General features: G+C 37.5%; 1 protein-coding gene across 1 annotated transcript in view; it reads left to right on the forward strand.

The window, feature by feature from the left end:
• LOC102699246 (OX-2 membrane glycoprotein) overlaps window positions 1-12180 on the forward strand; it is a 41480-nt gene extending 29300 nt beyond the window's left edge. Inside the window, exon 7 of the mRNA XM_015363529.2 lies at window positions 8634-12180. Coding sequence (XP_015219015.2) covers window positions 8634-8638 — 5 coding nt within the window. The 3' untranslated portion in view covers window positions 8639-12180. The remainder of the gene's footprint in view (window positions 1-8633) is intronic.
• The last annotated feature ends 1706 nt before the right edge of the window (window positions 12181-13886 follow it).

Below are 13886 nucleotides of genomic sequence, written 5' to 3' on the forward strand. Positions count from 1 at the left end.
AAAAATTGTAATGTGCACTGTTTGCCTTGAGGTGGATTGTGCAATCTCTTAAACCTTGATGGATATCTCAATTAAAGTTCCAAGGTTATGATGAATATGGAAAGAGAATGATTGGGCTCTACTCAGAAGATAAGAATTTCCTTCACAGATTATGGTACTTTATTTTTAGAGCCATTTGTCTTTTATACTTTAGGAAGTTATGGGAGTTGTCATTTCCTCTCTCCCAGTGGAGGATAGATTGGACTTTTAAAATCACATTATTGTCACTGAATAGTCATATTGGATGATCTTTTAGAAATATTTCAGGGGAAAGGATATTTTCTCTGTACATTAGATTGTCTGTTTGGAGGAATGTTTTTGAATGTGAAGACTGTTGCATACCATTTTGAAAGGAGTTTGTGGACTCGAGGGTATAACAGCAGCCAAGACCCCTGAACCCAAAACTCTTCAGCTAGAGAAAAGCACTTCAAATAAACTGCTCCAATTTCAAATTACAGATTCAATGAAACTGTAGATATTCTGCTGTACAAAAGAGTCTCTTTATCACTGTGAATCTGTTCTTATTTGATTAGTCTGGCTAAATAAAGTTTAAGACCAGGTTAGATTTAGATGAAAATGTTTTGCACTGCAGTGGCACTTGCTGATGGAAAGATGTAACTGCAGACATTGAACTATGAACAAGTCCAATAGGTCAATGCTGTGCACTTAGGATCAAGGTTTTTGTGGCTGCTATGGGAACATATTCAACATTGTTTATGATGTGTGTTCCATGTATTTTAATATAAACAACCTCAAAAACTTTTTTTGTCTTATGCGTATCCATTATCTGCACAAACTTTGCCCATTATTCCATGTAATGTCCACTTTTGCCTGATTTTCTCCCATAGTCCACAGACGAGCTGGTAGGTTAATTGGTTTCTGTAGAACTGGGCCTGGTGTGAGTGTATGTGTGTTCCCTGAAATGGACAGGTCTCCCATTCACAGTGTATCCCACTTCACTCTTCTTGGCTGATGGGAAAAGTTCCGTCTGCCCTGTGACCCTGTACTTGTTAAAGTGGTTAGAAACTGGACGTATGGATATCCACTCTTTCTTATTAGGACTCCATCCCTATTTCAAGTTGAGTACATCTTCTGTAAGAGCCCTGGCACCCAGCATAGACGGTTTGGTGGGTCTGTTGGTGTAAAAATGGAAGACACTGTATTCACTCAAGAGTAAGTCGGTTTGTTTGAACATTATTGACTTCAGCTTGTTAAAGGTTGGGTTCTTTCACAGTGGCTACAAGAAATTGAGCAAAGTACTATGAGTAAATTCAGCTAAATATGTCTCCAACTCAGAAACATATGTTTCCCTGAAGCATGCGGTGTGGAGAACCCATATCTGCATTCTGGTCATTCTTTCCATGTCCTATATTTAACATGCTCGGTTTGTTTAGATTTTCAAAATTACAAATAAGACAGACTAACATCATTTTTTTAAAAGAAAAGAAAACAGACCTTTAAGCCACTATAGTATGGCCAAGAGCACTGAGAGTCTAGACAACACTCTGCAGCTTGTAAGAGCTACTGTTAGGAAAACCAGTCTGTGTTCATTCCCTCTCTTCTTGTGACTTCAAATGTTTGTCAAGTTAATGTATCTTGTTTATTGTCTTGTATATTGTTTATATAACCTTTGTGAATATAAGTCATGCCTTTAGTTTTCCTCAAGTAAGAACAGTTTAAAAAATCATCTTTACTTTGAGTTTACCTCTCATAAAACATCCAAAGCACTTTGCAATTGTAAAATTGCTCAAATCATAAAGCAAATAGAGAATAAGTAGCTCACAAGTGGTAAAAGATGTTATGAAGAAAAAGAGCCAACTAAAAATAGTGTTTAGTTTTGAATTTAAAAATGTCAGCAGTGTTACCTACATCCAATGTGCAAAATAAGAGAAAGATACCAAAAGATACCTCTTTATATTCACTTGGTCACTTGATCTCTTTAGTTTTGCACAGTTGATTTACATTGTCAATGTTGACAGCACATTTTAAGATTGTCCACTGAGGGAATTTTTTTGTGGACACACTTCTGTACATTTAAATATAATGCACACACCCCCAAAAAATGCACATCACTCTATTGCACATGTATAACGCATAACAACATGTAACATTTATAACACATTACAAGACATATTGCACACAAGTGGATTGTAAAGGTAAAAATTGTGTTTATCCTTGCCATTTGCATTGACAGCTTTAATGGATAGTGGAACAAAGGAATGTTTGTATCTGTTTGACTTACATTTGGGAACCCTAAAACATTTGCCAGAAGGAAGAAGTTGGTATTCAGAATTAAGGATGTGGGAAGAATCTGATATTTTTTTTTCTGCCTGTTTGATTATGCTTTTTCAAAGATTGGCTAGAGGGAGGGATGCTGTTTCACTCCCATGACCTTCGAAGCTGTCTGGATGAGGCGGGTAATCTGCAATCTCAATTGAACTGATAAATTACCAAACCACACTGAATAAATACCATATCTGATAATGCTCTCGATTACAGTATGGAAAAAGAGTATCATTATTTCCTGTTGAACCTCAAACACTCTTAATCTTCCCAAGAAATATAAGTGCTGCTGACCTTTGGAGCAAACACTCTCAACATGAGTAGTCCAGCACAGGTAACTGTCTATGTGTACAACTAAGTACTTATATGAGTGAAAGGTTGTGGATAACTACATGTGAGTGATCGCCAACTGCTCTGTGATCAAAAATGATTTATTTTGTTTTCATTCAAAATTAGTCTATTGTTGTCGCACCATTGCACAAACCTTTGGATTTCTGACATGTACACAGATGAACTGCTTCCTCTATGCATTAAGCCAAGCACAGCTGTATCATCTGAGAATTTGAAAATGATGTTGCTTTAACTAGTGCTCGTGCAATCATTTGTATAAAGTGTGAACAGAACTGGAGAGCTCAGAAAGGCTTTTATTGATGTTGACATACTGTGTAAGATTTGTTAAAAATGAATGGTCCCATCTTATAATGTTATGGTTAACGGACATTTGATTCAACTTGCTTATCAATAGATGGGGCTGCAGCATATTAAATGCAGAGCTGAAGTCCACAAACAGCATCCTAGCATAGGCATTGGGGTCCTCAATTATTAATTAATAATAATAATGTTAATTGCATTATTGGTGCCCCACCGGTGTTTATATGCAAAATAATATGGGTCCAGTACAGTGTTCACTTCTGAGCACAGCAAAGATACCATGATTCTCTTAAAACATTTCATAACAACATATGTCAGTGCTACCGGTCTGTATTTATTATCCGAGGAACAAGGCTTTTTGGTTACTGGCATGATTTTTTTTTTTTCCACAGCGCTGGAACAGAGTGAGAGTCAACAGACTTCTGAAAAATAGGGCACCATGCTGGTGTTAATTCCTCTGTGCAAGTTTTTAAACTAGAGGCAGATCAGGACCTGTTGCCTTTTTCACACATCTGTGCTTGAAAGATTGCGTGGTCATCTGCGGACTTATTAGAAGCCTACCAGTACTACTGTCGACTGTGATAGTACTGTATCTAATACACTATCACATGCACCAGAGATGTTTTTTAACTGAAATTTAGTCAGTGAGTCATCAAAATTCAAAAAGCTGTCTCCATTTCCCCATATTTGGTTAAGGCAAGTTTACTGTGGGGGCTAAAGGCACAGACTGATGGTTGTATATGCTGATTTACTTTCTATTGTCCTATGAGATTAGTAAAGTAGAAAGATTGTTTTTGGACGGTTTTGGAATCTTGATATCTGTCCAGAGTGTTCTGAAAGTTCTCAGTCCATATTGTGTAGATTGCCAATACAATAAAAACCTCCCTCAAAATATCCATTAATACTGGTATGTATACCAAAACATACATCCAAAATTTTTAATAGAAAAGACCATAGACCTCGTATCCTAGACAAACCGACAGAATATTTGGTTCACATGTCTGATTTCTTCAGTAGATCAGCATCACCACTCCTGTACACATGGCTGTATAACTCATGTCAGGTGAAAAGCAGCTCTGCCTTTCTGAGAGCCTGGCACCCACTCAAGTATGAAATTGTCTGCAGGATCCTTTTTTTCCAAGGAAAAAAGGAAAACATCTTCCAACCAGAGTGCTGTCTGAGCTTGTGTCTGCATACTTTTAGATCCCTTTTATTTTATCTTTAATTTTTTGACAGAAACGATTTATGCTTGACCCTACTCTGATACTTTAAAAATTACAATTCAATATAAATGAAAAAATCAGGCAACTGTAAATGTACTATTTTATGATCCTTTATTAACCATGTCATTCAGCCCTCCGCTCGGCAGTCCAGAGCCTCACCACAGCTCCCCAGCATAGCCCACAGTGACCATGGTGAAAACAGTGACCGCAGTGTGATTTCCAATTCCAATTATGCATCCGAAAGACATCCTGTTGCAGTTGCAAACATCCTTCCACTATATCACTGGGTAACACACGAAAGAGTCATTTTTTTCAGATTTTGCTGTAATCATTGGATCCTCTCCAATGCAAAAACAAGTTCAGGCCATCAAATATTCCTGTCTTTGATGCTAAAATTAAGAATTTCTTTTTAGATTCTCCTCTCTCCTTCCAAATATATTGATACTTATTTGGTGGGGGTAATGTTGAATTTTCTGACCGTAGCTGAAGTTGTTGCCAAGGCTGGTCTTTCAGAGAGTACTCCAGGTATGTCCGTTTGTGGGGCGCATCCAACAAACCATCTTGGATATCCAATAATCTTGGAATTTACCTCTAGATTTTTTTTGAAGTGTTGTTGAGTTTTGCTTGAGAACATCTTATCGTTTTGAGAAAATGATTAGATCTCCTGCAAGCATCTGAAGATTTTTCTGGTGCTCTCAAGTGGTTCTTGAGCTCAGATGGACATTTTAGAAACGTCTTGCTTGACTTCCGCATTAGGTGCTACTAATTTGCTAAGGTACCCTTTCTCTTGTTTTTGTTAAAAGTGGACCATATTACTTTGATTAAGGTTAAGAGGCATCTTGCAATGCAGCTCAAAGTGAATCTCTTTTGGTTGTTATTTTAAGGGGTTTCTACTTTTTATTGAAAATCTTCAGCTGCAGATGTCTTCATTGGAAGGCCTAATCCTGATTCTCCTCCGGTAGTTTTTTTTCTTTTTCAAGACGTTTTGAAATGTTGATTTTTGCTATGCCTGTCCTCCCTGCAGTGGTTCTGTTTGAAATTTTCTTCATCCTCATCTTCACAATTGCTTGGTTTTCCATCCCAGGCAGCTCTCTCGTCTTCATCTGGGTTCATGCCTTCTAACCCAAGATCCATAATGTACACTCCAAAAGCCGGAACTAAGGCAATACATTCTCTTGGCCCTTTTAGGTTTTCGTTATTAATGCATTAATGCATTAGTGAAACCTGAGCAATTACAGACACCTGACAGCCATTACTTTTGCTCTTCTGAAATGGGGGGATTGAATACAGCAGATGGCATTGTTCTATCATGGCTAAACATGTATGCAAAATGAAACCCAGAAACAAAAGCTGAAATTCTATACTTCATATTTCATTAGTACTGTACACAGCAAAAATTACCAATTTCAATTCACTAAGTATACTTCAATACCTGCGCTTTTTACTGTACATAGAGAGTGTCTAAATATATTACAGATGAGAGAACAGGAAATCGACATTAATTTCACAATGTCATATTGTCATATTGTAACGTCCCTCATTCTGCAAGCATTGTCCTGAAACATCTGACAAACGAGGATATGAAAGAGTACAAAATGTTCAAAAGCAGTGTTTTAAAACAATACTCTCCCTCAAACCACAAAGCAATTTTTTTGACTCAACATTGTTATGTTTTAATTGCTGGGTCATACTCATGTAGACTTGATCTCCCCTTCACTGAACACATTTTTTGTGTTGGGAAAGACAGGTTGTTTACAACAGATTTACTGTTTTATACTGAGAAGGATTAAATATGTTTTTTTGAGAAGCTGTCTTTACATTAAACAGTAAATAAAATATGTTTGATTTTGGTTTTGACTCAGAATTTGTGATGAAAAGTTGGCTCTATCTCAGTTTTCCTAGGATCATGACAGCACCTCTTGGGAAAGTCATGTTGGATGTTCTCCTTATCATTCAACTTCTGCATTTATCACAAAGTTCACCTACTGCAAATATGTTGTTAGCATGTCAGATCTGGATTACATGTATTAGCAATCTGCTTGCTTGTAGAGAGTTTTACATTTACGTGTTGTATATGGAAAAGATTTAACAGGAACTTTAACCTTAAAAATTCCATTGGAAGCAGAATAGGCAGCACTCATTTGGAGTCTAGAGGTAAAATGCTAAATATACAGTACAGCAATATAAAGGGAGAATGATGGGATGCTTAGAAAAGAGCTGACAGTAACACAGGCTATATGTATTAGGCTTAGATGCATATGGATATACCCAGCAGCTACCTTTATATCACCCTGCAACTCGCAACTCGCAACTCACAACTCGCAACCCACTGAAGCTAAGCAGATGTGAGCCTGGCCAGTACCTGGATATGAGACCTCACCCTGCAGTCTGTGAAATGGGGAAATTATGCTGTAAAAAGGGTGCTGTCCTTTGAAAGAGATGTAAAACCAAGTTCCTGACTCTCATGAAAAATCTCAGGGCATTTCTTGAAACGAGTACGGGTGTTAATCCTGGTATCCTGGCCAAATTTCCTCCCCAGTCTCCTGATGGACCCTAATAAACCCACTCTGTGAACTGGCTTCATCACTCTGTCCTCCTCCTCACTGATAGGTAGTGTTTGGAGAGTGTAGTGGTGCACTATGGCTGCCATAGCGTTATCCAGATGGGGCTGCACATTGGCAATGGTAGTGTCTCCAGGACCTGTAAAGTGTCCAGAAACGCACTATATAAGCGTAAGGATATTTCATTTGTCGATGAGTAAGAGTTACTATGGATAACCACCAGGGGATGCTATCCCACCACTGCCACCCTAATGCAGAAGATGCTTGCTTGTGGCAGCTTAGCTCTGAGGGCCTTCGCACATAAATTACTCTGAACTCTGATGTCCTGAAGGTCCTGGAGTGAAAGTTTCCTGGTTTGATTTTTAAAGATATTCAGCAAAATAACGAACAAAGGACTTCTCATAGTAACTAGGTTTATTCATGCGACCTGGTGTTTGCAGCAGTGTGGAGTGGTGGTCCGGATGAACTCCTAGGTGAAGGTTAGATGCTCTGCTGGTATGTGCGTGAAGCCAGTTGCTTCACTCAGGTTGATTCAGGCAAATGTCCAGCTGTATCAATGGGTACAAACGGAAGTCATGTAGGATGAAAGTGTCAACCAAATAAATCACTGATGCCATATGTAAAGAGCTGCAGGTTTTTTGTGGGTTGCAAAAAATGTGTTTATATTGACACATCATTTACATCTTCTAGACAATTTGGGAGCCATTTAAATGAATAACAAATGCTAGGAGATTAATTTAAAGGCATAGATTTTAAATCAAGGGATGCCAGAATACCACCAATATGACCAAGCTAAATTCCACAGTGAGCCTACATTTAATCTCACCCTGCATGGAACAGAAAAGTGTGCAAGACCATTGTCAGTCCGTTTCAATTACCGCACAGTGTAGTGCGGTCACTTTCCATGACGTGCCCAGAGTTCTCCTATGTGACTGAGTGAGGAATAACACCTTCTCATTGGCCAGTGGACCAATCAGCACACTATTTAAAGCAAAATGGAACTGTAAAGACAGAAACCGAGAAGTTCTGCTTTGGTTAAAGCTTTTTTTGTTGTTGTATAGGCCAGTAGTTATATATAGCTATATACTGGGGAAACACGTTAATGAAACTGGATTCACACCTGGTGAAATTCTGCATAAGTTACTGTTATTTTAGAAAAAACAAAAATAACCTTTTTAGTCCAATCTAATTTTTTATTTATATTGTTAATTTATTATAACTGCAACAGTACATGTCTCCATGCCCCAGGGAAGTTACATACAAAAAATGTGATACTATAATTTATGTACTTGAGTACTTAAAAAATATACAGAGACAAACATAAAAGTGTTTGAATTATTTTATCTTTATTTTTTAATTTTTTAAAGAATTAGTAAATATGCAAGACCACATACATATATGTAATGTGTATATTTAATACATAGAGTACTAGTGTCAATTATTATTTTTAATACTGACAGTACTGTATTATCATATTTTAATATTTTGTAATATAATATCAATTTTTAATAATACAATATTAAAGCTATTAAATTTTCTGTAGATGAAGCTCATTATTAGTTTGATCCTTTAAACTTCCCTTCCATGTTTGAGTTTTTTCTTAAAGAAACAGATGTGAAACAGATGAACAGAAGAAAATGTTTTGGCAAAATTGTAGGGGTGAATCGGTGGCATTTGGACTAAAAGGATCCCAGACATTCATTTGTTCTGATAAGAATTAAGATCTTTTTCATGGACTGTCCAGAAAGGAATTGTTAAGAAATCTTTTGATCCAAGCATGAGGTTTGACATCTTGCAGATTGCAGAAAGCTCAGTGTCTTAGTGTAAAACAGAAATGATTTTCTTTTAGTTTGATTTCTTCTCTCTTTTTTCTCAGATTGATTTAACTGATGAATACAGAAGGAAGCTGACAAAGAGGCTGCTGATGACATTGACGCTGACGGCTTTAACAATGAGCACTTTGGACATTTTCTCAAGCAAAAAAGTTTTAAATGTCTAGGAGAAAAAATGTGTGCTTCAGACATGAAAATAGAAATATTTATTTTCAAAATCACCTTACATTTATTCTGGTTGAATATACAGTATATGAACTAATTAAATTAATTTTCAAACCCACGTTAAAGAAGGCCAAAATGTTCTGTCTTTTTCTACTATTCATCACAGAATTAACGTCTGCTTTTCATAATGAAATGAATGGGTTTTTTGACCAAAACTGTTTTATACTGTGCTGTTTTTATTTATTTAATTGCTTCCTTCTTCTGTATCCTATTGTTTTATAGCAAATTGGTTTTATCTTCTGCAGTCTGCTGTTTTCTTGGTGCCATTTACTCTCCATCGGCGTGTTCTACAGGTTCAGTGAGATGTCCCACTCTGACAACTAAAAAATATCACCCCACGGTTTTAATTTATTATTATTAGACTATGAAATAAAAATAGAGAAAAAAGAAACTAATAAAAATGAGTACGTGCAAATGTAAAAACAAACTGAGGTACAGGCACGGGTGTGATTGAAGTAACTTGGAGGGATGCCTGGTGACAGATGGTCTCACATGCAAGTTGATGTGAAACTATTCAGAGTCTTACATGTCAGAGGCAGCATTCCCAATTTGGTGCAGGTCTCCACCACTTGTCTCTACAAAAGGGCTAAGATTGGTGTTATATGGTTTTGGTTTAATTTCAGGTTGATACTTTCTGAATGTATTCAACGCGGCAAGGAAATTTTGTTTTTAAACACAAGCATGTACGGTGCTGCAGCAGTTTCAGAAAATGCAAAAGCCTGTATTCTGTGCATCTACCTGGTAAAGCAGCTGGCACCGCATTGAAATCTGATCTTCTGTACTTAGGAAAAATATGACCCATTGGCAGAGTATAAGTAACAAATATTACTGGCCTCAGGACTGATCCTAGAGGAACACCTGATAACACCAGATTTTCAGGATGCACAGTGTCCAGTTTTTAAAAACTGCTCCCTTTCAGTTCCTAGAAATGGAAATTAGGATAGTCCAGTCCAGTTAGCCCAGCTGCATTTGTAACTGCGGGATGTTGTAGTGTGGCTTCCAACTGTGGTCTCACAGATGTCCTCGAACGTGCTATGGGACGCAGCCAGCATCAGTTGGTAAAGCACTGAATCACACAGGGGTAGCAGTGAACCACATCTGATAAGACATTCCACAACAGCCCACACACATTCAGTGGAGTTTAGGTCTAGGGACTATACATGCCAAAATATACATCCCTGCGTGCTCTTTGTGATGGACTTACATCCTGCCCAAGATGCCTTTCAGTCATACGCCCTGATCTTCCAGATTGGACCCCAGGCTACCACAATGCCAATTCCGGTTTTTGGATGATGATGAAATGTCTAGTTCAATTATATTTTGACTCATTTTATTATTTCAGTTTGTTGGATTTTTTATAAAGAAAACTAACTTTTTTGTTCTTCGGCTAAGTGCTTTGGTGGGACATTTCCTTATGCCTTTATCTTTGCTGTTTTTATTTCAATTTTTACTTTAAATAAATCTTTGTGCAACTAGCATGCATTTGGTTCAATGTCTGGATTTGAATGTTTGCATATATTTATTAAGCATATTTAGATGTGTTAAAAGTGAATTAAAATATCATGTAGTGATGTCAAATACTTTTTAGTAGTTTATATCTGAAGTGTTTTGTATTTTTTTGTTTATTTCTACTCTCATGTAGAAAATAGATTAGTTATGAGGAATCATGAATGTATGTTTGTTTTTATTTGCATTTTGTGTATCGGACTTTGGATTTATGCTGTTTGGAATGTAAGAGTATATATTATATACATTACATTACAAAAGAGTCATAGCTCTTTATATGCTATTTTGTACTTAAATACTTAAAAACTCATTGTATTAGTTTTTTAAAATAATTTCACACTTTATTCTGGTAAAAAGTAAAGTGGTCGATTAAAAGGCATTGTATTGTAGTCATTTAAATATAATCTTAATTTCTTTGTATTGATATCCTGTGCCACCCCAGAGCTCAATTTTCAAGCTTAAGAAAACTAATGTGTGAAGCCTGAGTTTAGCTGGCTCACAACAGTGTCTGCCTCACCCTCAGAGCACAGCGCACAGCACTTCAACTCTCCATCTCATTCACTTAACGCCGTTAAGAGTTGAAGAAAAACAATATTGCCATTATGATCTGACAGATGACAAACATTTATTGCATAGTTTTTATATATTCAGCGCAACAGTTCATGGAGAGAATGGTGTCCAAACATTGTGTATGGTATTTTGGGAGTAACGTCACAAATTCTGGTCTGTTTTCAGAATATCTGTGTACCCCGTGTGTAATAATAGACAACGTGAAGGGCTTTAGACACTTGGAGCTCCCTTTTAAGAGAAGGGCTCAAATTTTAATCCCAGTGGCAGCTTTGGCCACCCAAAGTTCACAGAAGCAGGAAGTGGGTCAGAACAGAATGACGGTTCAGCCTGTGTTTAACTCACCCTGATAATGTGCAGATATGCAACAAGACTGACCAGACTGACCAGCTTCAGACAGTTGAAAATGAAGCCTTAAAATGTCTGTGTGCATGTGGGGGTGTTCCATCATCCCTTTCGTGATCAGGGACGAATGAAAATAAGGATTATTGGAAAGTCCCACCACTGTGGGATTAGAAAGATATTAAAGATGTTTAGACGTGTGACATCCTACTAAGCACCTTACTGTATGAAAGCGGCATGTTTTTTTTGTTTCCTTGGATGATGGATGTTAAAAAAATATACTACACTGAAGCTGTAGATGCCTTAATAAACTGACTAACACACCTGGGAAGAGATGTTTGGGGTACGCCATGTGCTTTACTCTTTTTAATTTGTAACACGGAATATTTACAGTTTTTCTAAATAGAAATTTGCATCGTATTTCTTCAGAATAAACTGCTGTTTCTGCTGTGTTAAGTACAGCAACTGTTGTCATCTCGTCCACAGGCTGGGTCTGTTGACTTCTCACTAAGTGTGCATTGCATTGCCTTCAATAGGCTTCCTGAGCTCAATCACTTGCCTGATGCACTGTTTCCAAACTTGTTGACTTGTTCATTTGTGTGCAGGATGTTGTAGCATTTCCTATTTCAGCTACTTCATACTGTTAGATCTGATACACTTTTTAAGTCTTCACAAGCCTAGCCAGTGTTTAGCTTTGTTCCCTTTTCACACATTTTTGATTGCAAAGGTATGACGACATTTGTAGAGGGCTGGTCTCAAAGTGACTATCAGGATCCCCCCTGTATTCCTCGCCGCCCTCCTTCAACCAAGATACTCCTAAGTGTTCTCTTTTGCCTTTAGGTAACAGGGCTCATCCGAACTGTGAATTTTGTTCACTTCTGCTCTTGTACCCATTTGTGTGAAAGATGCCTGTGTTTTTATTAAATCAAGCAAACAGTTGTTTTTCTCTTAGTCCTATTGTCACAGAGAGTTAAGGGGAAGAATTCAGAGTTAACACACATACTTCAACACTGCTGTTTTGGCCATGTTGGTCTCAGACCTCTGACACCTGCACACCTCGGTTTGAGTGCAGCCCCGCCACTTCAAATAGTCTGAACTGAAATATTTTTATATTACTATAGATAAAAAGCACTCTAGTAAAATCTGTAAATCATAGCAGTAGTATATCATACTAAAGAGTAGAAAGAAAGTAAATAGCACTTTTCTGATTATTCAGGTGTCAAATTATATTTTTACACAATGTTGTGTCACTGTTTTGAAATAATATAAGTATATATTCCTTTGTAAAGGAAGTGAATGCCACTGATTTTGCAATTGAAAGCATGCAGTGCCACGGTCATGACTTACCACCATGTTGAGTTGAAAGCAGCGCAGTAGTTTTTTGCCTGGGAAGGGAATAGCTGACATGTTTCTATTGTCCTCAATGCTTTGTGATGTTGAGAAGTGCTGCATATGCGCACACTTCCTCCCAAAGTACAATGTGGGCTGGTTACAGTTATGCACATTCACATCTGACTGGAAATGTGGGGCATCTAGAAAAAAAAGCCTTTGGAGGAAATTACTGGGTTTCTACATCCCTGCTAGTTCTGAAAAACCCTGGGAGCTTGACGAGAAACATTCTGAACCATCGTGTAAATGCTCAGGTCAACTGTGTAAAAGATGTAGAACATGATACTCTTTCATGGTACAGTACCTTCCCATCCTGTGTTTTAGTTTCCTTTGCAGTCGGGTATGTGCAGAACATCTCCTGATTGAACAGGGACTTTATGTCTTTGTTCAGCTAGTTGTTGGCCTGTTGAATGGGGTTGCCTGAATCTCAGACTTTTTTAAGTCTGATCATTCTTAAAAAATCTGAAAGCAGAAAACATTTTTAAAAAGGAATTATAGAGGCCGTAAGAAGAGTGAAAACTCGTCTTAGTCAAACTCATTTCTATGTGTGAATTTCACACCTTACCCATTTTAACTGATGTGTATTCAGCCACTCTGACTTACACATAAAGGATAAGCAACTGGGTTTTTTAAGAACGTCTGAAGATATCCATCCATTTCCTGGATACTTTATCCCATAGAGGGTCATGGGGGATCCGGAGCCTATCCTGGCAAGCTCATCTAAAAATATTGTTACAGCTATAGGTGATCAGGAAGTGTCTCTTAAAGTTTGTGACACATGGCAGAATAAACACTTCTAGCTTCAAAGCAGAGGGGATGTTTGCTGAGATGTATCAAAAAACAATTTTAAAGGTTACCTTGGCATACCTACGAAATTAAGTCGTGTGTTAATGATTGTCACTGAGCAGTACAGAAACACCCCATATAACATCACATTAACACCACACAGAGAGGAGAGACAAACAGAAGGAAAAGGGAAGAAAGAAAGGACAAGATTAAAGAAGAAGAGAGAGGAGAGAAAGAAGATCAGACCACAAGAGAGGAGTTGCACCAGGCGAGAGCCCCTTCATGATCATACAACATCTTACTGGAGCATGTAAGTACATGTATGTGAACCTCGCTAGAGAGAGCTTTTGTGTTTTTATAGAACTTGTGTTTCCTGGTTAAAAGGTACTACAGCTAGAGATGTCATTCCTGCTTAGGATGCATTTTTAGAATAGGGAGATAGGCTCCCATTTATTTTTTGGCTCCTGGATTTGCAGAGAGAG

Source organism: Lepisosteus oculatus, chromosome 15 (assembly GCF_040954835.1).
Source record: "Lepisosteus oculatus isolate fLepOcu1 chromosome 15, fLepOcu1.hap2, whole genome shotgun sequence".
Taxonomy (NCBI): domain Eukaryota; kingdom Metazoa; phylum Chordata; class Actinopteri; order Semionotiformes; family Lepisosteidae; genus Lepisosteus; species Lepisosteus oculatus.